This window comes from Trachurus trachurus, assembly GCF_905171665.1.
Source record: "Trachurus trachurus genome assembly, chromosome: 18".
Classification (NCBI taxonomy): Eukaryota; Metazoa; Chordata; class Actinopteri; order Carangiformes; family Carangidae; genus Trachurus; species Trachurus trachurus.
In genome coordinates, this window is record NC_139909.1 from 10,995,718 (window position 1) to 11,023,441 (window position 27,724).

The 27,724-nt window shown below is 43.4% G+C and overlaps 2 protein-coding genes across 3 annotated transcripts; both read right to left on the reverse strand.

Moving 5' to 3' along the window:
- On the reverse strand, window positions 1–27,374 carry LOC311001799 (reticulon-3-B-like). 2 transcript variants are annotated; one of them, XM_083992958.1, is made up of 8 exons: window positions 27,078–27,374; window positions 20,386–20,433; window positions 8,208–8,415; window positions 5,657–5,795; window positions 1,940–2,009; window positions 1,322–1,368; window positions 1,057–1,115; window positions 1–950 (listed from the first exon to the last, which is right to left on the reverse strand). In XM_083992958.1, exons 1-8 carry the CDS (start codon window positions 27,166–27,168, stop codon window positions 902–904), a joined length of 711 nt encoding a protein of 236 aa, XP_083849084.1. In that variant the 5' UTR covers window positions 27,169–27,374; the 3' UTR covers window positions 1–901. The 2 variants fall into 2 exon arrangements, with proteins under 2 accessions (XP_083849084.1, XP_083849085.1); XM_083992959.1 differs by lacking the exon at window positions 20,386–20,433.
- Window positions 13,480–17,350, reverse strand: LOC311001489 (uncharacterized protein; the record flags this gene model as incomplete). Its single annotated transcript, XM_083992577.1, has 2 exons — window positions 13,712–17,350; window positions 13,480–13,490 (listed from the first exon to the last, which is right to left on the reverse strand). Exons 1-2 carry the CDS (start codon window positions 16,671–16,673, stop codon window positions 13,480–13,482), a joined length of 2,973 nt encoding a protein of 990 aa, XP_083848703.1. The 5' UTR covers window positions 16,674–17,350.
- Window positions 27,375–27,724: the final 350 nt, after the last annotated feature.

A 27,724-nucleotide genomic window follows, 5' to 3' on the forward strand; every position in this document is an offset into this window, starting at 1 on the left:
TCAGTGTTCCAATCCTTTTATTTCAACCTGCTCAAAAAAAAAAAAGGTCTGAAAAATAAAAGTTCAGTGCATTGCAGAAACTTACATACACAAGTGCCTGTAAGGTGAATGGAAACAAACTCAAAACACAGGCCAATCAATAACAGCAAACCCAGAACCAGCTCCTAAGAATGAACTCATATCTATCCATACGACAGCCGGAGAAGAGCACGAGAGCAGGATAAGACTATCCACAATTACACCCAGGTGGTTGCTTTTTATTCCATTTTTTTCCGTTTTTTTTTTTCCACGTCTTTATTTTTTTGTACATTTTTCTTTTTCTTTAACGTCTCCATCTTAAATTATCCATTTACGTTCATGGAAATGTGTGGTTTTTGAAGTACAGACATTTGCTTTTTGGTGACATAAACAGCCATCGTCCAACCCCCACCCTGCTCGCTTCTTGTACACGACGAAAAAAAAAAAAAACCAGGTCATAGATTCAGTCTAGTTCACTCGACCCTGCCTCCATTTTCTCCCCCTGTGGCGACGCCCACAGACAGGCGGGGTCCGGACGCGGCGTTACATCACTTCCTCGCTAGCGATGCACTTCCTGTCTGCACAGGCACAGTTCTTTTCTAATGCTTGCAAAGTTAAGCTGCGCAGTAGTTTTACATTGAATATCGAGTAGCTCAGAGATTTTTCTACCTAGCAAGGTTCAGTGTAGTAGGGTGGTGATGGTAGATGGAGGAGGGGCGGGGCAGTTAGACTGAGGGGGCGTGGTTAACTGGGGGAGGGGGAGGGGGCTAAGGTCAAGGGGAGGTAAGGTAAGGAGGAAGGGTTGGGTTTAAGATGATGGTGATGGAGATGAGGATGATGGTGATGTGTAGGTTTCTACTGTAAAGGGGGGAAGGGGGGCTGATCATTCAGTTTTGCTGCGCTTCACAGCTCCAGGAAGTTTCTCTTGCAACCTGCGGGGAAGAAACACAACGAGACTGAAACATCTGTGGACAGAAAAAAAAACTATGGCGATACAGGATGTTCGCTTCACTGTCAAGTCACTGAAGATTCACTTACTTGGCCATTGTGGTGTTGACTTGAGTACGTGCCACGTCAATGTACTGATCAATCTGGGTCTGGAAGGAAAAAAAAAGAAAAAAAAAGAGGAATGGCGTCAACCAGAGAAACATGGGAGGTTTGTAAAAACCTAGAAAACGAGCCCAAACATGAAACTGCGACTGGTATTTGCCAAGGTGGCATTTCTGAGATGCTGGCGGCCATTTTGTTTGACCTCACGCTGCAGTGACTTCCTTCATGACTTTGGGTGGAGGATCAGTCTCACCTTGTTCTTCTCGTAGACTGGAGGCAGAGCGAAGAGCAGGATGTCAGCTGGAGACACAAAGACAAAGACGAGTTAGATCCAGATGTTTCAGGTCGTAAAACTCTGAGAAGCTACTGAACTTAAAGGGATAGTTCAACATTTTGACAAATTGGCCCATTGCCATAATCCCTACAGTCATAGCAGTAGGTTTGTTACCTTTATTCGTCGGTGCAAGCTACTTTTAGAACGGCAGAGCAGAGCCGCGAGCTGCTCAGAGCTACGCTACGGAGGCTCATGGGATTTCTTGGTTTCCCTCATCAAACTCATCAAATACACAATCCAACAACTCCAAAACGCTCTTGTGGACAAGTTGTTGGATTGTGTATTTGATGAGTTTGATGAGGGAAACCAAGAAATCCCATGAGCCTCCGTAGCGTAGCTCTGAGCAGCTCACAGCTCTGCTCCGCCGTTCTAAAAATAGCTTGCACCGACAATTAAAGGTAACAAACCTACTCATAAAACTAGAGGGATTATGGCAATGGGCCAATTTGCCAAAATGCTGAACTATCCCTTTAAAGAAAGAAGAAAGATTAAACCAATGGGCAACGTCTTGTTTCCCTGGGTTGCCACGTTTCTTACCGAGGATGAGGATGGTGATGCCATTGAAGACGGCTCCTACGTAGGTCAGCAGCCACATGACCACAGCCAGCTGGGGAGGGAACAGACACAGAAACTCAGCATCCAAACACTGCACATCCACCCACACACAGGATCAGCTCCGATCATACCTGAGAACATCACGCTGCAAATGTGTTCAAGGGATAATTCATAATACTCTCTCGGTGCTCCTGTACATTGGTATGCTGTAGTTCAGCGGCTGAAAAAATGTCGTACTAAGGGGGATAAACTGCTGAAAATAACAGATATTAGTTTATCATACTGGAAAGATCTGAAATTGATTGGAATCTAATGCAGGTCATTTTTTTGCTACCTCATACAACCCTACATCGAAAAAAAGACCCAAATATTTCAAATATCTTAAACAAAAGAGGCCAAAAACAAACTAATACAGGTCATAAAGGCACCAACGGTTGTGGAAACACCAGTACAATATAAGGATTATCTGCAGGTATGCATTCATTTGTCTCAAATATGATCAGATCTTCACTTAAGTTACAATAACTACAAAATATTCGGCCTTGTGTGAAAACGTCGACTTGTGACAATGATCAGAAAACGACTGGAGTCAGGAGTCATCAGACCTGAAGTCAGTCGGTGGAAGTGTGACTGTGACTTGTGAAAAACACAATGACCTTCAGAGAAACATCAGCTGATGTGAACCAGACCTCACAACAAAGAAGAGCTGATGAGCAGGAAACTGAAAAGGTCACTGAGTTCAGACCTTCATCAGTCCACACAGCCACTGGGACTCTATAAAGTCTATAAATGGAGATGATTCAGCCCCGCGGTTGCTCTGGACGATCAGCTGAGACAGCTCAACTCATGATTGATGATCACTGACCTGAAGTTTGACTCTACTGTCAACTACTGAAAAATGTTTGAATGTTTGACGCAACAGGAAAACATCCTCGCACAGCTGGAACAGGGTGGAGGGAGCATTATGGACCAGCTCCACATCTCCAAGCAGAAAAAGAAAGTTTCATCTCTATCAAGTTGAGGATCGGTATTATAGAGTGTAGTAGTATCATAGAGTGCAGAGATGATCAGGTGTGACGTCATGGACGGAGATGGTTTCTGATACAAAGCTAAACACTTGTCTAAAAGAGGTCATTTTTGTTTGTAGGGACTCGAATGACTAACACACCTGCATGGTTGTAAAAAAGAGACTTTAACTGAACAGGAACTTTTTCTAGGTCAAGTTGACGACCTCTAACCAGGGGACTTTACACAACCTGAATTTTAACAACGCTTTGTTTTTCTTTTATATCCTCCAAATTGGGGCATTTTGCATCTAGCAAAGCCACAGCGAGGTCGTCCTCATTACCGGTACTATGTGCTGGTTGTCAGGTGAGTGACGTCAGCAGCTGTGGGACAGAAAACGGCAGCTGTGTTAGCGATGATATCATCATCATCGATTTTCTTTCATGTGCACACGATATGGGAGTTCATCTGTCAGCGGTGAATCCAGGGCAGTGCTCGGCTGACACAAACCAGTCTGAGGCTCAAAATGGGGTCGAACCACTTTGCAGTTTTTCAGTTGCTCCACTTCAAGCTTCAGGTTTTTTTTCTTTTTCTAAATCTGCTCTGTTTTCCTGTTTTTTTTAAAATCTTTTATCAAATTCTTTCCCTGCTCTGTTTGGTATCAACACATCTGAAAAAGGCCTGACTTGATGTTTGTTTAAGACGGACAGTGCTGCCAAAGCCTGTAACTGAGTTCATTCTCCATGTATCATTTACCACCACCTCTTGTTTGTTTGGCAGGAAATCCCAGAAGCTGCTACTGGAATCCATCAACTTGGCCTGCAAGGTGTCTAACAGAAAGACCCAAGTCAAAAAGACTGTTGGGTGGCTGTAATCAGGTAGGAACGAACCCAAGATGCGGACTGAAGACAGAGGTAACTGGACACCCTGGAAGGTGTGATGAACAGGGCTGTAACCTGGGCTGATGTGTGGACGATTCCCAAAGTATAAATAAGCTTTCTCACTCTGTAAAGTCTCAGAGACCTGTACCTTTGGTCTGGGTCTGAGGAAACCTGCCAAATCTGTGCCCATCACTGTCAGGTAGCACTGATCTAGGGTCCAATGCCGATGGGATCACAGCTGGGTGAAAGGAAAACTAGCAGGGGTCTGGGATGCAGATTGGAAAAGTCTTTCAGTACGGCAATAGCTGATGGACTTCATCAAGCTAGAAGGTGGACCAGAGGAGCTCACCCCAACTCCTTCACAGCCTCTGGTCCTTTTAAAGATAGAGGTCTTATCTGAGCTCGCTGTCCCAGGGGGGAATGCGGTTGACCTTTCAGAAGAGGAAGCAGAAGTGGAGGGCAATGGCTTCATCTTGCAGAAGTCAAGAGAAAGGACTTTGATGGAGTATCCATAACTTCCTTAAGTTTGTTGGAGGTACCGACTCTGGGTTCAAGAAGGTGCTTGAAGACGAGTGGGAAGGGCAAGACTTGCAACGAAAGGGCGGATCAGGGAAATGCCCCAGGTGTTCGGTTGCGGGGTGTTGGAGGCCAAGAAAAGCCGCTTGTAGATGTACCTTTGCTTCTATTTTTTAAAATCATATCCTGTTTATGCTGCCTGAGGGAAGGAATTCAAATAGTTCACCTCATAACTCTCTAAATACAAAAGTCCTGAATGTGCTGTTCCCGTTGAACCGGAATAACCCTGCCTGAACCCAACCCTTTCGTGGTATTGACAGTCAGATCAATCAAATTAATCTAGGTTTAAACTGACAGTTCGGATGATCCACTGAAGGAGAGGTGACTCACCATTTATGACTGATGATTTGTGACTGATTTATGGCTGATGATGACTGATGATGTTTTACTTGAGTACCCATCACTTCCTGAAGTTTGTTGGAGGTACAGACTCCGGGTTCAAGAAGGTGCTTGAAGACGAGTAGGAAGGGCAAGACTTGCAACGAAAGGTCGGATCAGGGAAACGTCCCCAGGTGTTCGGTTCGGGGGTGTTAGAGGTCGAGTAAAGCCGCTTGTAGATGTACCTTTGTTTCCATCTTTTAAAATCATATCCTGTTTATGCTGCCTGATGGACAGAATTTAAATAGTTCCCCTCATAACTCTCTAAATGGAAAAGTCTTGAATGTGCTGTTTAAGTTGAACCGGAATAACCCTGAACCCAACCTTTTTGTGGTATTGACGGTCAGATCAATCAAATGAATCTAGGTTCAAACTGATAGTTCAGATGATCCACTGAAGGAGAGGTGACTCACCATTTATGACTGGTGATGTTTTACATTTGCTCTTTGACCTCCAACGGATTATTTGCTCATTACATCACAGTCCATGTCTGCTGTCACTGCAACCACAGACTGCTGGTGCAACAAACTTAACTTTGCTCCCTCAGGAGTTGCTCTGGTTACCTCACACAGAGGTTTCATCATACATGTCCAAAGGTTCCTAACGTATATACGCAATAAATGATAATCTAGGTGAAATGTAACACTTCTTCTTTCAATTCAGGTCATGTCTCAGTGAAACAGATGGATTTTTTTTTTTTTTACAACAGATGTTGTGTTGACTGTGTGCATACTCCCTCCTCATGTTGAGTTGATACTGTACCAGTCAGAGGAGATCCCTGGGGAACAGGGCGGGAAGACGCTAAGGGAGGAAACCTCATGGTGACGGTGGACGGTGAGTGAAGGCTGCAGCTGCTCACCTTTAGGGAGTCCACGAGGTCCTCAACCAGAAACAGGCGGCTCATTTGCTTCAGGGCTCGGTTGATGTAGGTCAGACTGGCGTCCACGTGCTTGCGGAAAGTCTCTGGGGGGATGCTAACATCCTTATCTATCAGGGTCCTGCAGAGAGGAGGGAAGAGGAGAGGAAGGTGAGGACAAAATGAGGCTAAGTGTCCGGGCTGAGGCTGCTGCAGGAAGACTGAACTATACAACTACAACATTTCACTTCAGAAGCTTTAAGATGAAGGGTTACTAGGGTGTTGACAAAGACCAATGGCTCAATCATTACTTGGCCAATTCAAGAAGTTTCTGGTTTTCAAAACTCAGAGGACAGGACATCAAGATATGAAGTTTTTGAAACTCATCATTGCAAAACAGAGCTGAACAAACGTTGTACTTTGCACCTACTGTACCCAGCAGTGTGTTTTATTGAGAGACTGAGACTGCAACCCTTTATTAGAAACTGACTGAAATAAGACACAGGCCTGTATTCTGAATTTTCCATGTTGTAATAGTACAACTCATATTTTAGTAAAAGGCCCCCCTGTTTTCAGTCAGCGTCACCGCTCTGCTGAAAACAAACACTGTTTTCATTCACTAATTACTTCCAGTTGCCTCCACTGTGACGTTTTACTATCAATGAAACACAGCTGCTCCTGCACAGATATTTCACATTAGAAAGATTTTCAGCAGCTCCAGGGGGCAGGAGCGCTGAGATATGCTTTTCATTTAAAATGGAGTTGAGTTTCAGTGAAAAAGTAAACGGCAAAAGTAGAAGAAGCTCTAAGTAATCTGAGACAAACGCTGACTCTTATCTGAGAATTCACAGTAAAGAGCTTAGGCTAACCATTTCAAAGGTCAATTTAGTATAAAGGTAGATGATTCATGTCTCAGTTGATTATGAAGCAGGTCTGGGTTTTATATTAATACTGTCAAAGTGTCCACAGAGGAATGCTCACAGACTGTTCCTCCACTGCTCAAGAGAGAAAATAAAACGTTTTTTGATTCTTAAAACTATAAATATATGTTTTTATGGATCAACACCATGCCATTTTGGATGAATTTTCTAATCCAACCAAATAAAATCAACTGGGTAAATCATTTTTATCGCATCATTTTTTATTTCATCCTGAATCAGCCGATTAAAACAAGCCATCAGGAGGTTTTGGCATTGCGCCATTGAGTATGAGATATGAGATATGTTTTGATCCGCGTTCCACCGAGTTTGGCCATGTACATTTTTCTATTAACAAAAGCAGAGTTCACATAAGGAGACTCCTGACAGCAAACATCCGGAAACCTTCTGTTCTTTGCGGCTGCATGTAGTTTGATGTCTTACGTGAGCCAGTAGCAGCACCAATCAATCATTTATGTTCCTCATCCATACCGTAAATACTTTGGCGTGGAGAGAAGCAGGAACATGTTCAAAGCATCTGAGTGCACAGCCTGAAGCAGAGAATGACCTTCCAGTACATCTCTTATATCAGACTCCACAGTGTCGATATCCAGAGGGTAAAACTTTTCATCAGCAATTTCCTCTAATGCCAAAATGAGAGGCTCTAAATTTCAGAGATGAACCAATAGGAGAGGGCGACCTGATTAACATATCACAATGCTTTTGCACAGAATCAAACTCCTCTATCTAAATCATGATCTGCATCCTGTTTCCACTCTGCTTTTATTGTGAAAGTCAAGACTTGTGAAGTTGCAAGTTTTATCTTTCGATCACTTTGATGCCTCTCAGTTGTTGTGATTGTGTCCTCTGTTTACAGATTTTTTCCTTCCTCGTTCCGGTTCAGACACATGAACTCGTGTAACGGCTGATACTGAGCATTGATTTCACACCACTGTGTTAGAAAGGCTAATCAACAGCTGATTGCTGCTAACCCTGTATGGATTATAAAGAACAACTGTGTTTTTCATGTGTCACTGGCTTTACGAGTGACACCCCTCCAAATTTAAGTATTTAACATTTTGTATATTACCTTTGTAATGGTGGGAATTTTCAAAATAAATGTTTGTGACAGTGGTGGTCCTGTCACTATGCCTCCAATTGATCATGTGCCCTGGCTACTTGGCCAAGGGGATGTCCCTTTGGGTGACTGGCAAGCGCGCATGACTCTTACCCGGGAGGTGTGGGTTCAATCCCCGCCCGGGCCCTCTTCACCTTGCCACATGTTGTTGAGGAACTGCTTTCTGTATGTTTTGTTTATTGATGGGTTCTCGTATTGCTTTGTTGCTTGGACCTGTGGTTTTATGGCACCTGTTTTTTCTTTGGTTCCCGGTTTTTTTTTGGTCAAATCTTGGTTTTAAAGGTGTCAGATAAATTAAGTATCATTATGTATTGATGGGGTAGTGTTTTTTTCCCCCTGATTCCTTAAATTTGAGGAGAAAAAGTCAAGAATCTTCTGCTTGAAGGAGCTCATGGTCATTTAAGATGGCAAACTCAGCTTGATCAATCCTCCAAAGAAGCCTTAGATGCAAAAAGTTTAAATGCACATGACAACAGTACAGAGTTCTATGTGGTCTTACTTGAAGGGGTGTCCCTCGTTAGACTTCTGCACGGCCTGGACCACAGACTTGTAGATGCGGAAGGTGATGGTGACGCAGAGCAGAGCCAGCAGCAGGTAGGAAACCACGCTGATGACGCTGAAGGCTGCCAGAGACAGCAGCATCAGCATGGACACGCCGAACACCAAGCCCGACTTCTTGGGGTCTCGCCAGTGGATCAGATCCTTGACTGCAAAAAGGTGGAGGGAAAAGAAGGAGTGTTAGATGGTGGTGTTGGTTTGTTCGGATGAAAATATTATGATCGTCTCTAGTGTCCTCCACTTCAGCGTGTGATGTGTTGCTTGGTGCCAAACCCAATCTAAATAAAGACCTGGTTCTCTCCACAGCTGAGAAAACTGAGTCATTTTCAGGGGTTGAATACTGATTATTTGCGAGTGGTTGCTTTTACAGAAAAATATTGGTGCTGGCCTTCAACGCTTGAAAGAAGTTTGCGCTCGGCCTGGGGGGGGGGGGGGGGGAGAAAAAACCCTCCTACTCCGCAGCTCTGGACCATAAAACATGAACACGCCATAAATCTCCTCTGGCGTCTCTCAGCCAAGAATAACAGAGAGGCACGGAGCTGTAGATGCCCGACTCATGTTTGCATGCTCTATACAAGGCGGTTATGTAATGCTGGGGCTGCCACTTCGTCCCTCTGCATGGGGAAACGGGAGATTTGAAGAAAGCTTGTGTGAAAGTGGCGGAGGAGCCACGTGGGCTGATGCCTCAGGGACGGTTCAGGCCTCAGCGCTTCGGCTGGTTTAATGGGAACACACGTTATATAGGAGCCCACCACCACAACGCACTGTTTTAAAATGCTATTAGTGAGATATAGACGCACACAACTTCTGATGTCTTAGGGCTCAGCTGACGAAGAATGTGATTAAAAATGCCTACCATCCTACTAACGGCAACAGCATCTTCACTACTGTGATAAAACACTGGATTGTCCAGACTTTCAGACATCTGGGCTCAAGTCGCTCTCTTTTTGGTTTAAACTTGTTGGAGTTAACCATCAACAGAGAGCAGGAGCGACTCTACCCAGGTACAGTCAGGAACTCGCAGCACTAATGTTTCAGTTTATGAGCTGACGCCAAACATTCAGGAAACAACTCGATTAAAACATAACCCGATAATTAATAACCGGATATAAAAACATTAAAATGTGCCAGCTGGAAACAGGTCAACTTCCTTGATGTAAAGATGTTATGAATCCATCTGACGGAAAACAATGAGCGGGGGGTTTCCCCACCCTGCACTGCAGGGGTGTGTGCGTCCTCCCAGCATGCCTTGCTGCTGGTACCCACAGGGAGGCGGTTGCGGCTTGATGGCCCTCGTTCATTATCTCAGTCCCTGTCTCCATTTCTACTGCCCTCGCTCTGCTCTGTTCAGGTCCCAGTGGCTGCTGAGGTGCAGTGGCCTGTTTTCATTGTGTGTGTGTGTGTGTGTGTGTGTGTGTGTGTGTGTGTGTGTGTGTGTGTGTGTGTGTGCAGATATGAAAGCAACACACACACACAGCTACAGGAAACAGGCGCAGCGGACCAACAACACCAGCTTCTGAGCTGCAACTAAGGAGATCAACTGTATTCTCGGGTTTGCCACAGAATTACGTGGAGCTTCCTGTTTATTTTAACTGAGTGCCCAGGTTTAAGGAGCTGGGTCAGGAAGGAGACTACAAGTCCAACAGTCACTAACAAAGCTTCAGAAGTCCTGTGCAGAGATGGAGAACCTACTGGATGGACGACCACCTCAGCAGCTCTACACCCATCAGGCCTTTTTGACGGAGGAAAACGACGAAGAGTTCGAAAAACACAATAACCTCAACATTATGTCTGCTGAACGCCAGGTGCTGCTCATCACCTGGATAACACCGTCCCTATGGTGAAACATGGTGGGGGCAGAAAAACATGCTGTAGCTGGGACAGGGAGACTGGTCAAGAGAAAACCAGCAGCTGTGTCAGCATCTTTCACCTCCACAAAAGACATGAAGCAAACAGCAATGGGACGATTTTAGGACAAGTCTTAGGCCATCCATAAGTAGGACATACAAAACTAAGACCTTAAACCCCAACAAATGGACTGATTAGAGTTTGCTGGTCAAATGGTCAAAGGTCAAGGTCAAGGTGACTTCACAACACACATTTTTGGGCCTTTTTATCCTAGTGTTCTTTGTAGGTTAACAAGCCTTAAGAGTTTCTAGAGACTGAAAGCTGTAACTGCTGCCAAAGGGGCCTCTGGAAAGAACTGTATTAAGCCTCTTAATAAGTTTGTAAATGAGAGATTTCAGTTAAGAGCTGATAATCCGAAACTGCATGGGTCTGATGACTTTCTGAAGCCAAATCGCAGGGAACATTCAGGAAAAAAAATTATATGCTTGCATGAGTAGTTTTTTCAGACAATTAGATAAAAAAAATACTTTGAAAAACTGAAATGAAAACCTTTAGTTCGCTATTCAAAATCATGGCTGTATCAGGCCCCAGGGAGCCAGGAAATTGCTTCTATTTTGTGCAAAATGCAATGGAAACTACTGTCAGCCGCCACTCCACAAGTCCAGTACAGTGAAGCTGCTAAGAATATGATTGACCAAAAAAAAAATCAAATTTTCAACTAGTTTGCTGATTCAAAGCCTGTATGATTTGACCTGGATGAACCCAATCATACTAACTCATGTAGCAGAAAGGTGATAAATCCAGAGTTCATGAGCAAAGTTTATGTGTAGCAGTGAGACATAATAAGATGTGTAACCACTAAGTGTTCCACTGGAGTAATTAGCTACAAGATTATTTTAAGAAACAAGCCCATTCAAACCTTGTTCCATTTTTCATTTGACCCCATTACAGATCCTGATATAAGTCACTGATTCTGACTGAAAACAAGATACAGCCTCACCAAGCAAGACATTACAAGTCCATGTCAGACAGCTTCAGACACTGCCATAGGTTCAGTTCATGTCAAGTATTCACATTTTTCCTTCATTTAACCAATCTTCAGACAGGGGATTAACACAGATCTCGACACAAATGGTCGCATGAGTTAATCTAATCTTTGAAGTCCCTGAAAACAAGTCTAGTATTAGTGAGCTCTCAGAGAGAAGTGGAAAACCACTTTTGGCTGCCACCACATGGATTCACTGTGAGATGGTTGAGGTGAACTTTGTAAAAATGGGATTGTCTGATTGAAAACTGGTAAGACAATGAAGTAAATGTCAAGTAAATCCAGGGTGACAAGCGGCACACCCACTGTAGCAAACTCACCTTGCCAAATGTACCCCGCCTAATAACCTACTGAGTTGAGAAGCAGCACTGCAGAGAAGCACTAAAATAGCACAAGCTCATGGCTGGAGGGGGAGGACTCAACAACACAGACTCCTCTTTAAAACACGACACAAAACAGAGCTTCAATGCCAACTCATTAATATCCCCGGAAAAGTTATCATTGCGTGTGTCGTTAACAAGCTTGACAGAACAATGAGCGATGACACTAAACTGCCAAATACGTTTTTGCATTTTCTGTCACTTGTCCATTCTTTCCTTTAGTTTCTGATTGCCTGAGAAACAGCACTATGTTCTGTGGTTTGCCAGCCCCAGGTTAAAGTATTCAGCACATGTAGACGCACCATTGAATGTGTTAGGATTACTGTCTGCATACCAGCCTCTGTGCCTATGTGTGTGGAATGGAGATCATGTTTGCAGAAAAGGGAGGGTGCTGCAAAATCGAATTGGCTGCAGTAACTCCTCAAATACAACACATTCCAGTGCTGTGGTTTTACTCGGTTTAACTTTTAATTAAAAGCATACACAATAACAATCAGAGTAGGCTGTCATATCTGTTTTAAGGCAGCTCTTATATATGTAGTTTTGAGAGGAAAGATGGGTCTGGATGAAGAGGAGGATTGGACAAATGAGGACCGACAGCAATCTAATTTCCTAGGATGGCATCTTGCCTGAGACCCGAGTAAACATTACAACACCAAAGTAATTTCCACATGTCTTTCAGGTAAACAAGGAATTTTGCATCACTTTGTTCTATGTACCATGCCTTGTCATCAAGCCATGGTTTCCACCAAGGGTACTGTGGAAAGTTGCATGGAGGCAGAAACCTGACACTGGAGATTGACTGTACCGCGTGACAACCAAGGTTCTTGCAAGCCAACACTTGGCCACCATATTTAAACCCTCGTGGACCACTGCCAAGCTTTAAAGGACAGAGGGCAGGAGAGGGTCAAAAGCTCAAACTGAGAGGCGATCACTAGATCATACAAAGACTTTGTGACCATATAGCTCATTATACTGTGATTGGCTGCTCTAATCTCTGTCTTTTGTTTAACTAGGTTTTGTTTTGCTTAGCATGCCAATGACGACTTTCAAAAGAAAGACTTGTAGGTATTGCTGTTGCATGGATGCTTGTGTAAATATATGGATAAATATTTGACATGGCATTTGCAAACAGGAGTAACCAAAACCATTTCCAATGATATTACTGTAATGTCAACTTAAGCATTACGGCTCCCTGGACTTAGATAGGTGATTTTCTCTAGGGGAACTATCCCTGGTATTCCTTATTGCATCAGGCACTTACACATTTATGACACTAGGACACCTGCTCCAATGACCTAACTGCTTTTGGCATTTGAGGGTGCACATGTGCCATCATGCTACAATAATTTACACTTGCAGCTATGGGTTGTGTTAGTGCACGCCAGTTAACGATGGAACATGTTCATAATAGACTCAAACTATTTTGTTAAACACTGCTTGGCTTATAAAAACGTGAGATAAGCATTTTATCTTTAAACACATCAAGTCTAAGTTTGTTGTATGAGATGTGATATATAATTTAACTGTTGTAGTTAGGTGACTAAACATTGTGGGCTTCACCCAAGAGGTACCTTTTATTTTGCCTTTATAGATAACTTTCACCTTCATTTTGCCTTTGTAGTAAACTTTCACCTGATCAGGTGCATTAGTAAATACATAGTAGATTACACAACTGAGGAAGAGGAGCATTTGGACAAACTGACTTGTAATGAGTAATGAATTAATTGTGGACTATCACCAACTTAAAAAATAGCAGCTTTTCAGTAGAAATAAGTTAAACATAAACTACTCTCAAGCATTAACACTACAGTACTTGCTACAGACATAAGCAAAAACGAGTCTTGCAACATGATAAGGGAGGTAGTGTGATGCCTTAAACAGGTAAAACAACCACCTGAGTCATCTGAAGTACACTTAGACCTTTATACTGTCCTGGTCTAAGTCCTAGCTGATGGGAGACAAGATATGGCAATTATAATTACAAGGAGAGGCTACACTATACCAAGGGTAAGAGACTGCTGCAAATATCTACATGTTGAAATATGCAACAAACAGAAGAATGTTTTGAGAGAGGGACAGGCAGTTATAAGGTGCAAGTGAGGAGAGGGTTCTTGTTGAGGTGACTGCATGAACTTAGAAGGCCTACTGCCCTGCAAGAAGGGGTGTTACCTGATAAGTGGGTTAGTATTGCTGTCAAGACATGCTCAGCAAGATGATAGGCTTCAGCTACCCATTCGTCGATAGCCTCCACTTCTTTGGAATACGTGCTGTCGATTGCACTGACACTTTGGGAGCATGGAGCATTAGGAGCTGAGGTAAAGGAAGACTGCTGTGTAGATGTAGCATTAGGGTTAGCTTTGTCTTTGTCGAGAACCATGGGCTGGAGAGTCCCAACATCCTCCTCCTCCTCCTGACTGCTGCCCAGCTCTTTGAGTGCACTGATGGTAAGCTGTTCTTGTTCGAGGTCCATCACCATGGTTGGCGGAGACTGGGAAGAAGACCAACTTGTTTTGGAGAATTCATTCTCTGAGGAAATGTTTTGTTGCACGTTGTCAGGTTCTTCAGCCTGCCTAGATTTCAGGCACTCTCTCATGAATTCCACAAAACTATCCGTGGGCTCAGAATCCAACATGTAAGGGTCAATATTTTCTGCATTCCTTACTGCATCAGGTGCTTGGCTCGCTGCTTTAGTGTCCTGCTCCATCTTTGAGTCGATTTTCTGTTCGGGGACAGAGTTTCCATTTGCCATGTTATCTGAAATAATGTCAGTGGTCATTTTCTGACTGAGCTCTTGCTCGCTCTGTCTGTTGCCATCATTCACTGAAGTAAAACTGTCTAGATTTCGAACTTCATCTGGAACATAATTCTGTGCAGCACAGGTATTCAGGGATTCAATGTCCGTCTGTTCAGCAAGGAAACGCTCTTTAGCATTGTTTCGAACTTTGTCATCAAAGTCATCCAAGGGAGAAGATGCATCATAATCATAATCAAATGACTGTCTGTCATATATATCATCTTGCATGAAGCTGGATTTACGAAGGGAAGGTGTCTCCATGTCAGGCTCTTTTATGACTATGCTGTCCTTTTCATCGCTTTTGGATTGAATGAAAGGAACTGGTTCCTTGGACAAAAGATCAGTTCTGCAAGGTTTGACCGTGACATCTTGTCCTTCATCTGACCATTCATCCTCATTGTCTGGAAAGTCAACTTCTTCGGTTGCGACTGTGATTGGGATGGGTTCTTCTTTTAATTCCTTCAGCTGTTCTTGGGAAACGTCACATGCTGAGTCCTTTGAAATATCAGGATTGGTTAAGACTTCAGGCTCGGATTCAGGCTCAGCTGTAGATTCCTGTTGGTCAGTCTCTGGTAGAGATTTAAGTATCTTGTGTTTGGGAGAGTATTCAACATCAGAGTCGACTGGGGACGATGGAGGAGAGTAGCCTTCCATGAATTCAGTTTCTAAGGGCCGTGTCTTAGGTAGATCATTTTTACTCTCCTCTGGCTCTGGAGTTTTTGTAGACTCCCTAGCTGTGTCCTCCTCATCCTCCTCTGGTTCAAGCTCCATTTCCATCTCCTCATCACTGTAATTTGGCTCATCTGTCTCAATAACATTGATTGTCGGAACTTGCATTAGCTTTCTCTCAGACCTTGGCGGAGGAGTTACCGTTTCCTCAGTGGGAAGATCTGGAGCTGCAGAGGGAGGGCCGGAAGTAGGGTCGTTTGAAAACGGTGGATCAGAAGTAGGAAGGGGAACAGATGCAGGAACAGCAACACCCTCTTCAATGACAGTGTCATCCGACTCTCCTGAGCTGTCTGCTTCACTAGCCTCTGGGGGCTCCAGGTCTCCAGACCATGTGGTCTTCTTGTCATCCAAAACATTCTGTTCAGCATTTGGAGATGATACAGGAAGAGGTGGAGAGTCAAACCCTGCAGGAGGTGCAGATGAAGCTGGAGGCTGAGAATCTTGTTTTGCTTGACTCTGGACACCTGATTTTTCCTGCTGATCCCACATATAGGCTGTTGGCAAAAAACTAAGGTCAAACTCAGACTCCTCTTCAACACTTGTCTGCTTCTGTGCATCACTGACCGTATCCTTCTGCTCAGAAGTTTCAATAGGAGAATCCATGAAAGCATCAGGGACACCAGCAAAGGCAGCTGGAGCATCAGGTATAACCATTTCAGTTTCCTTCTCCTCCTTTGACGCAAGATTTTCTGAAGTCAGAGTGCCTTTAATTAAATCTGTAGCATCAAAGTCTGGCACTGGAGGTAAATGGGCCTTCATCCACTCTTCTGTTTCTTCAAATTCATTCACTTGTCTTAAATCTCCAAGAACCTCAAAGGGGGATTCCGGTGATTCCTGGTCCTCAGATCCTCCTTTTTTCTCAACAGTTGGCACAATTTTTGCGGTGGTAGATTTTTGGATCTCAAGTGGAGACTTTGGGGACTCAACTGGAGACTTTTGGGACTCAAACTGAGACTTTTGGGATTCAATGGAAGACTTTTGGGGCTCAATCGGAGACCTTGGGGGCTCAAAGGGAGACTTTGGGGATTCAATGGAAAACTTTTGGGGCTCAATCGGAGACCTTGGGGGCTCAAAGGGAGACTTTGGGGATTCAATGGAAAACTTTTGGGGCTCAATCGGAGACCTTGGGGGCTCAAAGGGAGACTTTGGGGATTCAAAGGGAGACTTTGGGGATTCAAAGGGAGACTTTGAGGATTCAAAGGGAGACTTGGGGGATTCAATAGGAGACTTTGGGGATTCAACAGGAGACTTTGGGGACTCAACAGGAGATTTTTGGGACTCAGTCGGAGATTTTTCATGGTGGCGATCTCTGTAGTGAGAAAAACCTCCATCGCTTCTAAAATCAGGTTCCTTCTTTTTGGCAGCAAGAGCCTCCAGTGCCTTTATTCTTTCTGAAACAGGAGATGTCTTTATCGGTGAATCCGGTTGTCCATCTGGTGGCCCTGCTTCACTCCCATAATGCCCAGGTGTGAATGAGCCAGGTTGAGAAGGAAAGCGAAGTGATGTTGCCACTTCACTTGAGGGCTTATCAGAGCCAAGGACGACTCTTTTGTCTGCATCACCATGCATGAAGAACGGCAGCGTAGAGGAAAAAGGAGGGGAGGTCATATAATCACACACAAAACTCCCATGCACTTCTATTATTCAGCGAGGCCTTAATGTTGCAGCCCAAGCACTCATGCATTGCATCATGGAAATGTAAGGCATATTCATAATGGATGGGATCTTCAACTTTTGCATGCTAGTCTTAATTACTCGAGAAGTTGCCATCAAGCAGCACTCAGTATGGCAACTTAAATTACTGATGATCAGATGAGGCAGCAAAAGAAATAAAACTTCAGATAGTTCTTGTTAATCATGTGTTGCTATGGTGACTGCACATCAGCTGCAGTCTATATGTTAAAATGTATGTGGCATCTGAAAGTTGACACTTGATAGTAATTTGTCACTATGACATTTGAAACAAGTGTTGATTTGGGAGTTATTCTCTGTACACAGCTGAACTAAATGTGGCGATAGTTTGATCATCACTGTCAGCCCAAACACACAGTTATTCTCTGCTTAGTTTCACGTAATCTCAGTTTTGCCTTAAGCCCCAAATATTTTGGTTATGCATTAAGTGTTCAAAGCCTTTATTTTTTTCATTTTTCTCAGAAACTGATTATTAATCTATAGTATTTGTTACACCATACATAACTGGCAGTAACTGAGGCTAATACTATTAGTGTAAAAGCCTATCTGAGGATGTTTCAAGAAAACAAAAGAGTCTTAAATTAATAACCGACTTTATTACCGCTCAGTGCTATCCCATTTGTTAAGTGACATTTAACCATCAGTATCATTTCATTATTTTTCATTCCTTTCATCAAAGCCAACAGCATCCAACCTGTGTCCAACTCACACTGAGAGGGGAGTCCTGGAGGAGGGTTGTGTAAGGACTGGACCCCTACAGAGCCCCCTCATCTACAAAAAAGGTAACCAGGATATCTTTTTTTATATTGTAGGAAATATCATATTATAGCCCACTTTAGATCAGTCAGATATTCTTTTTTAGGACTTCCCTACATCCCCCATCTACTGCAGAGAGTCTCCAGTCAGTCTCTGGCTTTTTGATCCCACTGTCTCTATTAAAAATCAATGGCTGTGAAGCTATGAAGACAATTTCCTGAGCGCCAGTACCCCCACATACAGTAAGGTCCAAATCGGGACTTGGTCCCAGAGTTTTGGACCCTTCTGTATATGGAATGAGTGCTATCTTGACAACACTATATCAACTCTCATAAAACATCCTTGCTTGACAGACTGAGCAGACTGTGCTCTTTAATACAAAGTGGCAGTGTGATAACCTGTCACCAACTCTCCAACACGACAGATATAGACAAGAGCAACAACTTGTAGTGACAGACTTTTTACTACCCATACACTGAGGATCTGATTGATCAAGTAATAGTTCAGCCCAGTGATTGGACAGCCACTAAACTAAGTTCTCCAAAGCGCTGCATACGCTGTTGGTCAGTTACTTGCCTCATAATTGCCGTTTGTTAACGGCCCATTATAACATCAAAATTATGTAATGCACTGAAACCAGAGTTAGATAATAATGTTGTCCCCCTGCAGTTTATCGGGTCATTTCAGCACCACGATTTCTTCAGTACCATAGCTGACAAGACTTTAACTAACAGTCACTATGATGGCAGAACCCCTCCCCCTCCCAGGTCACATGCCGCCGGCCATTCAGGAGGCCACTGAGTTCCAAACATGTTCTAAGCAACTGTTCCAATAATCACATGATCCCTGTCAGGACCAGTGTTCTCCAATGTCATTTTCAACACCCGACATCGCACGTCAGACAACCTCCACGTACCAGTGACCGTGAGTCAACGGTAACACAGCACCAGTTTTCGAAGACTTTTTCCAAACTGAATATTTCAAATTGTCAAGGTTTGGATTTTCCTTCAAGTGAATCTTGGATTGTTAACTGTGTTGTCAGCATGATCCCATGACCCCCACCCCTTCCCTGCCCCTTGTGTAGACACAGACTTTTCTACTGACTGGTTCGCTTTATTTTGGATAGCGCTGCCTCCTCCCCTGCACTACAATACAATGCCTTGTTCAAACTAGGCCACATGAATGGACTTTCCATCTCGTCAACAGTGTTGTAGTCTTTTGGCTGTGTACTTGTAAACAAATTCCAAAATGACTAGTGCTCTGAGAGTACATCTACGGATATTGGACACAGCCAGGGTTACTTGATAAGGAGCTAGATTACTTCCACTGGGACTATAATTCCGCGTATTTAGTAACAGGCCACTAGTCATGCACAATCTGACAATTTAGGCCTACATGGCCTTCAACATCTGATTTACATAACTGGAGCTCTGTGATTATTAACCCAAATAACAAAATCTCCTCAAATAAGGGATTCAGGAGCACAGATCCATTGATCAAACACTGCAAGACATAAATGTCTAATATTTTTTGCTAAGAAGCAGAAGTGCAAAAGTGCAGAGTCCGAATTCCACAGCGTGCAGTCATGTGGTGACACTCCTCACTCAGTGTGAAAAGGTTGTGACTTAAGTGTGTAATTGTAATGTGCGACTATAGGTCATGCTATCTTCTGCCCTGATCTACCCTATTACCTTACTATTTAGCAAACTCTACTTTCACAGTTCAGTCTTCTTTGTGTTTACAGACGTAGGCTTCTAACAGTGATAAAACCGCAGCTCAAAAAGAAAATTCAAAATAAAGAAGCAAAACTGAAAGAAAATCTGTTTTTTAAAGCTTAAGCAAGGATGTGAGACATGCACAGAGCCTGCAAAGCTAGAAGCAGATAGTGGGGTGGAGGGCGGGTGAGCAGCCATAGGAAATGGCAGGCCCAGACCACTGGGCGGTGGAAGGTATCTCCAGTGCCACTCATCCTCTGGGACCAGGAGGCTACTGTGGGCTGGTGAGGGGTGGGACTTGGATACTAGGGCAGCAGGAAGGTAGGACCACCCTCACGGGACACCAACCTGATCCATTTTTAGGTTTTTGCTCTTGTGTGCACAATGTGAACTTGAACTTCTCTGCTTTCTTAAAATAAAGTGGCAATCTTGGGATTATCTTGAACCTATAGTGAGTGCTGCTGACCTAAATAATGCCTGTTAGCAAGTGGTACAGGCTGAAATGGATCTGGCTGCTAACAGCTGCAGAGACACAGTTTTACAAGTCTGGAGATTCTGGAGATCAGCAATAAAAAAAAGCAGCAAAGACTACAATTAGTTACCAACTGCTAATTTCCAAATGTATGGTGTGTAAATATTTGTATGAGCTTCTGCTGCTCATGTTAAACCTATGCAAACATACATGTCCTGCAGCCCTTAACAATAAACTAAGGTTTACTATTTACAGCACGAGCTAGAAAGGTTTAGTCTTGAGTTGCAGCACGGGTGGGGGTGGAGAAGAAAATTACCAATGCCATATGTCATCGAAAACAGAAGGAGGAGTTGTGCTGCCCTGCTAACTTACAATTAGCCTGGCGTCTGAGGGCCAGCAGCATTGGAAACAGATGGGAGACATGTCGAGGTCTGTAAGAGGAGGGGCGGGTGAGGACCAGGCAAGCTAGGAAAGGAGCTGAAGCTAGTGCTGGAGTTCGTTATGTTGCCAGGTTTCTCTGCAGCTTCGTACTATTTTTATTGGGCTGCTACGAGCAGGAGGGGGGCACTAGAAAGGGGAGGGATGAAGTAGAGCAGTGCAAGTAGAGAAAAAGCAGCAGGCCAGCGTGAGAGTACAGGACAGAGGGAGAGAGCAGGCGAGCAGCGTAAGAGAACCATACACTTGCCTTGAGGAGACTGAATGAGAGATACAGGCGAAGAGGAAAGAAAGGAATCTGAAAAAATAAAAAGGACAGAAGAATGATCATCGTAGAAGAAGAAAAGAGCTCCTACCTACTGCACCTATTCAAAGAAAGGCATTCAAATCAGACTTTAACTTATCCAACCTTAACAACTCTACATGCTGTACAAAAAAACTACTTCAAATAAAACACCAGCACATACTACAGTTAACAGAGGCGCCCCATGCATAGGCTCTCATTGTTTACATCAGTAAACGTACAGTAACTTTAACACATGCACTTATATTTGCTATGCAGGCAAAAACCAAGATGGTTTGAAGAAGCAGACAAAGGCATTTATCACTTTGTTGCTATCAGCAAATTAAAGAACGTCCAACTGATTAACTACAAACTAAAAAAAAAAGACCACCGTTTATTCTGCAGCAGTTGTTACACCAGACACTCTAGAAACCAGCAGAAGACAATCGTTTTATGTAATCTCTGTATGGTCAGAAAATATGTGAACAAACTGGTCCAACACACCCATCAACATACTGGTCTGGGGGCTGTTTGTTCATGGTTTGGGCTAGGCCGCCACCTGAGGGAAATCCAAACGCTACAACAAACAGTTTTGACAACGGTTACTTTATGTTCTTTTCCTGTTCAAACACGACAATGTCCCTGTGCTCAAAATCCAGCTCCATAAATTAGTGTTATTTTCCCCCTAGTTTGATGTGGAAGAACTTGCCAGAACCCTGACCTCAACCCCACCCAACACCTTTGGGATGAACTGGACTGCGATCCACAGCTGATCATCCAACATCAGCGATGGACGTCATTGATGCTCTTGTGGCTAAACGGGAAGAAACAGGTTCAAACATCTGGTGGAAAAGCCTGTGTGTATAAATAAGGTCCATACGGTTTAAAAGTAGATGTCCATAAGGCAGATATCAAAGCCTCCGTCCACAGAGAAATGCACAAAGCAAAGTATTCAGAAAAACTGAGCCTTAAAACCAGCCGTCAGGACTTCCTGTGACTTTATGATGCCACCTGGACCCACCATCCATCCTTAGTGGACTTACGTAATTTCTTTCCTTATCTAAAATCTGTTATATTTTTAGTGTATCGCTCAGAAAAGTCAGCCAATCAGAGGCTCCTCTGCTCTGATTGGCTGACACTGACCTGTTGTTACTAGAGCTCACGAGAGAAGCCTGAGTGATGTTTAAGTACAGCAAGAATGTTTTTGGTTTTTACAAATCAAGATTTATATTGAAGCACAGGAGAAGACTGAAATACCTTTTCTTCTTTTAAAGAGCGTTACCGCCAAAAAGGGTCTGCAACCTCTAATCTGATCAGCGCTGAATCTTGAAAAAAACATCTTGAAAAACAGCATCAACAAAAATGGCACATTATAACCTTTATTTCTATTGCACGACTCCAGACTTTTAGCTAGCAACCTGAAAACTGAGTCACTTTCACAAATTAAAGCTAAAATTTCCACTTTGATGTAGAACGGATTATTTCAATTTAGACTGAATGTGCTAAAAGTAGTTTTAGAAATGACTTCTGGCCAAGATGTGGAATGTTATGACAATATTTGTTTCCTGTTTGGGGACAGCACCACATCAGGGTGAGGAGGAAGTCATTAAGAGTTTACACCTCCTTCTCTCTTGAATCCCGGCTGAGTTTAGAGTTATTAAGGAGGAGGTGGGTCGTGTATTATTGAGTTTAATCCGATTTTGCTTCCGCTGCGATGCAAGGCGGTGCCCTCCTACATGAAGGCAAGCCGCTGGAATCACTTACATGCCAACCTGTTTGTCCAGATTGCATTTCTCTGTCTCACTACAACTACATTGAACGCCACGCCTTCATCAGTCCAACCCTTTACATTGTTTTAATGCAGTGCAAATCTGTGTTTTAAGTGCACTGGCTGAGGATGTGTGAGAGTTTCAGGTTTACTCAGGGAGGGGCAGGCTGGGCAGCATCACCTTCCCTTCGTCTGGACTGGAGTTCGTACAGGCTGAGCAGGTTGGGGTTGGTGCAGCATTCCTTCCCTCGCAATCATTTGGCTGTGAACGCACCACACCTTCACTTTTTAATGATAATGGATGCTCTACATCCTACTTGTTTTTCCAGAGGCGAAATAATGGAGGTGGAATTAAGTAAGGTTCAAGAGGCTGCACATGGGTATGAAGTTAAAAATAAAAAACTTTTAAAATGAATGAATGGTAAAAACATGGCATTAGATCACAATAAGCGTAATAAAGTAAACCCTAGGTCCATCCATCTATTAGATATACTGATTGTATTTGTAGGGTCATGGGTGGGGAGGGACTGGGGCCGATCCCAGCTGACATTGGGGCAAGGGCGGGGTACACCTAGGACAGGTCACCAGTCTGTCACTGGGCCGACATGTAGAGACATGCAACCTCTCACTTAGTCACACCTATGGGCCTTTTAGCGTCGCCAATAAATCTGATGAAGCTCAAGAACTGGCGAACAAAAAGGCCCCAAACTCTGGGCCCGAAACCAGAACCTTCTTGCTGTGAGACGACTGTGTAAACCACTGTGACTAGGTCTATTTTCGTAAACCGTATTCAGCTTTTTTCATCTGTTCATCAGTCTGAAATGCAGAAATAAAAGTGTTGAGTAAGGTTTTGAAGCTGGAAAAGTATTGAACCGACTGATATTGAACTTGATGGGGAAGAATCGATGACAGTTTAGGAAACATCGAGACCAATTATTTTAAATTCTGTTTTTTTTTTCTCTCAAGTCTGGTGTATGCTGTTTGACACTGCCCATAGTGGAGGGCCCTTTTCATAGTTAAAAGCTGCATTAACTTATTATTATGGACAGGAAGGTGCTGAAAACACAACATCTTTCAACACACATTTGCCAAAAAGTTTGTGTTAACCACTGTTGGCTGTTGGTTTCTTCTAACTCCTGATAAACATGTTTGTTTCTTCAGCTACTAAATGTTTCCTTTTCTTTCCCGGCTAGTCTCCAAGTTGAAGGATTGTGATTAACTCTGAGTCTGTGGGTCATTAAAAACCAAAACAATGAGCTTAAAGCAGCTAAAAGGCTCAGTAGAGCTGGTGGAAGTGAAGTTAGTAGAACGGGGGGATTTCACTCCTCATGGGACAATTATTTCATCAATAACAACAGAGTCAGAACAGGAAGTAGTAACGGTTGAGATAATATTTACTCTGATCTGACTGGACAGTTGTTTTCTGATGTAATTGGCCGATGAAAGACAACAACAGCAATTTAGCAGATTTCTCTAAACGTCGTTACTCCCATTTGGAAGTCCGAGACAGGAATGTTTAGAGAAAGTCGCTTCTAGTCGTAGTAGTGTTAAATAATTGCTCCCATTGTTCACAGTTATTCCAGTAATGCTGCGTTACACCTCTGACTCCTGAACGCTGCCATGCTATTTAAAAAAACATCAAGCAGGAACTCTCTTACTTGTTATCTAGAGCTCCTTCTACATTACAGCTAAGAAGACGGCTCAGCCACTGCTTGTTTACACGAAACCAAACAGAGCTGGCAAACTTCCAGCGCCTTGTGTGATAGCATGACAGCATTCAAGAACCAAAAGGCGTGATGTATCACACAGCAGCATCTGTGTTTGTCTCACCACGACATCAAAACATCAATCTGGCTCTGTGCCTCCCTCCATTGGCTCCAGTTTAAAAAAAAAAAAAGGCAATGGACGACAATAATTCCTCTTCATCCCATATTCAGACTTTTAATACAGAATGACAATGTGGAAGAAAGTCATCTTGATAAGTCTGTCTCTGGTGGACATCGCCCTCTGAAGTCATCTGTGATACTTTTGCTTTAGTCTTTGTGGAAGCGTTGCCGCAGGCTCGGGTCAGGTCGGGTCGAACGCCATCATGCCTCCCATTCCTGCTCTGATGCCCTAGCTATCCTGTACCGTCTACCCCTGAGGGCTATCCAATTGCCTCTGTGACCTCAGAGATATGGTCTGCGCTCCAGCAGGGAGTGGATGGATGGAGGAAGGGAGGGAGGGAGGGGAGGGCAGCAGTGGTGGTGGTGGTGGGGGGGTGGTGTCTTGGCAAGTCGAGTGGAGAGAGGGGGAAGGCTGAAGGAACTCTGTGTTCTTTGCAGGTTTCACTTTTGCAGGCTTTACACTCAACACCTCTCGTGATCAGTGAATCCAGCTGCTTCAGATTGAAGTTACGTTGGCTCATCAAAATGACAGAACATAATTAACCAATGCCAGAGCAGAGGCATTGATTAATATTGTTTGTTTTTTCCCCAGACGAGCGAGCGCTCTCTGACAGTTTGCAAATCAAATCAAATCAAATGCAAGTTTGCGTCCGGCGGCTCCAGTAAGATAAAGGTTAGTCCGCTCATATTAGAACATTCCTGTGAGGAAACACGAGCCCAGAGACAGCTGTGACACCGGTTATCAGACAGAGCTCTGGATTACTGTCAAGTGTTAGAAGAGCACAGCAGCTCCTAAACCATGTTATTAAGTTTAACGTACGAAAGTGGATAAATAAAAACAAGAGCGTGTCCGATGTGTGTGTGAAATTACCCATAATGCAGTGGCACAGAGACTGACTGACTGACTGGTCGGGTCGGCCATGGCTAACTTCCTCTGAAAATCTGATGCAATGTAATTTGAGAAATTAGGTCCTCTTCCCTGAAGTGTGCCACTTCCTTTGTGACTTAGTGTCGCTCATCAGCGTGCGAGTCGAGTGAAATGGGCTCACGTACAGAAACAAGCTGCAGGGACGGAGCGGGGCCGTCGACTATCTGCGACATCCAAAGATGGAAAGATAAACCCTATGTATGAAAAGAAGTTGTGTTGAATTCATCAAAACAAAAACAAAATCTGTAGTCAAAAGCCTGTTGATGAATCCATAACAAATATTTTCATAATAATTAATTATCTTGGATCAATTAAACTAAAATAAATACATTTCTATTGTATGAAAGTTAAAAAAAAAAAAGTAGTATCCATTGCCCTCTATCCTAAAATATCATCAGTCTATGTGATCATGTGCATGACTCAGCTTTCCTTGGATGACTAAGGTTTGTGGAAGGCAGTGTCTTATAATCCGAGGAATGTTATAAAACTAAAAAAAAACCATAGTCATTCTAAATTTGGTCAGAAACTTCTTGAGCACTACTCACTGCCATGTTTTCTCTTGTACAGCTGTGATGAGAGCTTAAACCAGGTCTACATGTCTCACAACACAATACATTAAATATTATGAGACACGAAAACTTCCAAATTTGGTCATGGCTGCTTATCTTCTGGGACCAATAGACTAGATTGTACTGTCATAATTGTAATCATAGTCCTGAATGTCAGATCTGAATAGGCATTTATGGTTCATTCCTAGTTAAGTCATATTTAATTAGTGCCTCACTGATGATAAGCCAAAGGGCCAAATTGAAACTCTGAGCCATAACGTGCCACACCCTGCCGTATCCAGCTGACGCCCCACAGCCACATGTGCTTTACTTCACAGCTACAAGCCTTTTGATCAGCAGAACGCGGCTTTGAAGGATTTTCGAACGGCCCCCCGTTTGTTGGTGGACGATTGAGCCGTGGCGATCAGATCAGATCAGATCAGATAGATTAACCCCCTACGCAGACACAGAAAAACACACAAGATTGCTCACTGGTGGTGGTGGTGGTGAAGCTGCCACCCCCTGACACAATAACCTGTCAATAAAGCCCCGGGAGACAATGCTGCTCTTTTGTTATAATTAGGCTGTCTAGACTGTAATTTGTGGACCTACAAAAGACAAAAAAATAAATAAAATAATAATAACCCCCAGTGAATTATTGAGGAGAGAAAAATAATGATGGCTAGCAAAGCTTTGGTTTGTTCTGGGAATGATAAGCGATTAGTATTATGAAGACGACATAAAATAAAAGTGCAATGCGCCTTTAAGAGGACCTCCCTTCACTGGCAGTGGCCCAGTAACAATGCATCTGCAGTGCAGAGCATTGCAACATTTAGCCACCGATAACGCTTTGTCACCACAAGCCCGTTACTGTAAACTCTGCTGTAATATCTTCACGTAGCCTATGCTAAAACTACACTTCGACGAGCATGACGCAACGCTAAATTTAGCAGCCATTATTACGATATATATATATATACACATTTAAAATCGAGCCAAAGGCAGCAGCACGCAGTTGTCTTCGTGCAATATCATAATATCAATCTGTATTTGGCTGCTTAACTTAGCTGTCAACCAATCAGCTCGAAACCGAATGTATCGTTTAGAACGTCTCACCTCGTGTTCTTATTGGAACGTTTGGAACGTTCTATCGCACGTTGGCAAGGCGACATGTCTCCAACTGACAGATTCATAAAAGGAAGGAAGGTCTGGCTTCGGTTACTGAAGAAGACAGTCGCGTTGTCGTATCAGCCTATATTTATGGAGGGAAGGCCCTTGAACCGTATAATGTTGGTGAGTTAGGTAGCCCCGGATAATGTTGACTACCACAGGTGTTTCTAGTTTTAGCCGAAACGAGCTTTGAATAGCCATCATACATAAACGAAAATAGTTCAATAACAGTTGTATGGACATGACGACAACCTGAGGAGGAGGGGGGAGGACATATATTACATGATAAATGCCTGTAAACAGAAACGAAACAAATATGGCGTAGTGTTAATTAATCGTTTAACATTGTGGTTTCTTACCGGACAGCTTTGATTCTTTGGCAGCAGAGTTTTGCCCATCTGCAAGCCCTTGTGACGATGATATCTGGGCGGACTGAGTCATTGGATCCATTTTTTTTTCTTTTTTTTTGTCTTTACTGTAGTTTCAAAACAGCTTGCAGCAGCACACAGGCGGTGAAATGGTGAAATATTCTTGATACTGTCCTCTTTGTAGGTTGTAGCTACGTGTCGTCGTCTAAGACTTTTTCCTCGGTTTTTTTTTTTTGCCACCCCCCAAGAGCGGGACTCGGATGCTCACCTTAACGCAACGTCCGAGCACTGAGGGAGAAGGCAGAGATGGAGGGAAACAAGGCGGACTATGGAGGAGGAGGGGGTAATTCATGACGCGTTCACTGTCTCGCTTTAAGCTCCGACATCTCAGCTTCAACTCCTCGATATGATTCCGCCCTCTCTATGCTATTATAATGACATAAAAATATAAAATATATACACATCGTATAGTTAGAATCTGGAGATGTATTCTAGAATGTTATGTAGCAAAATATAACTGCGTAGAACCGAATTTATCATTCGGTTCTGTCGTTCAAATATACGTTTAGTGTAGAAAAATCCCGACAACAGTGAAGGCACCAGGAGGAATATTCCTGAACACAGACACCATGTTACAT

What these genes read in the sequence shown, in the direction of transcription:
- LOC311001799 (XM_083992958.1), bottom strand. Translation starts at nt 27,168, where the DNA reads ATGGATCCAATGACTCAGTCCGCCCAGATATCATCGTCACAAGGGCTT. An exon ending in AACGAGGGACACCCCTTCAA is followed by an intron (nt 5,796 to 8,207) that starts GTAAGACCACAT and finishes TCCTCTCTGCAG; the next exon opens with GACCCTGATAGATAAGGATG. An exon ending in GTCAACACCACAATGGCCAA is followed by an intron (nt 951 to 1,056) that starts GTAAGTGAATCT and finishes TCTTCCCCGCAG; the next exon opens with GTTGCAAGAGAAACTTCCTG.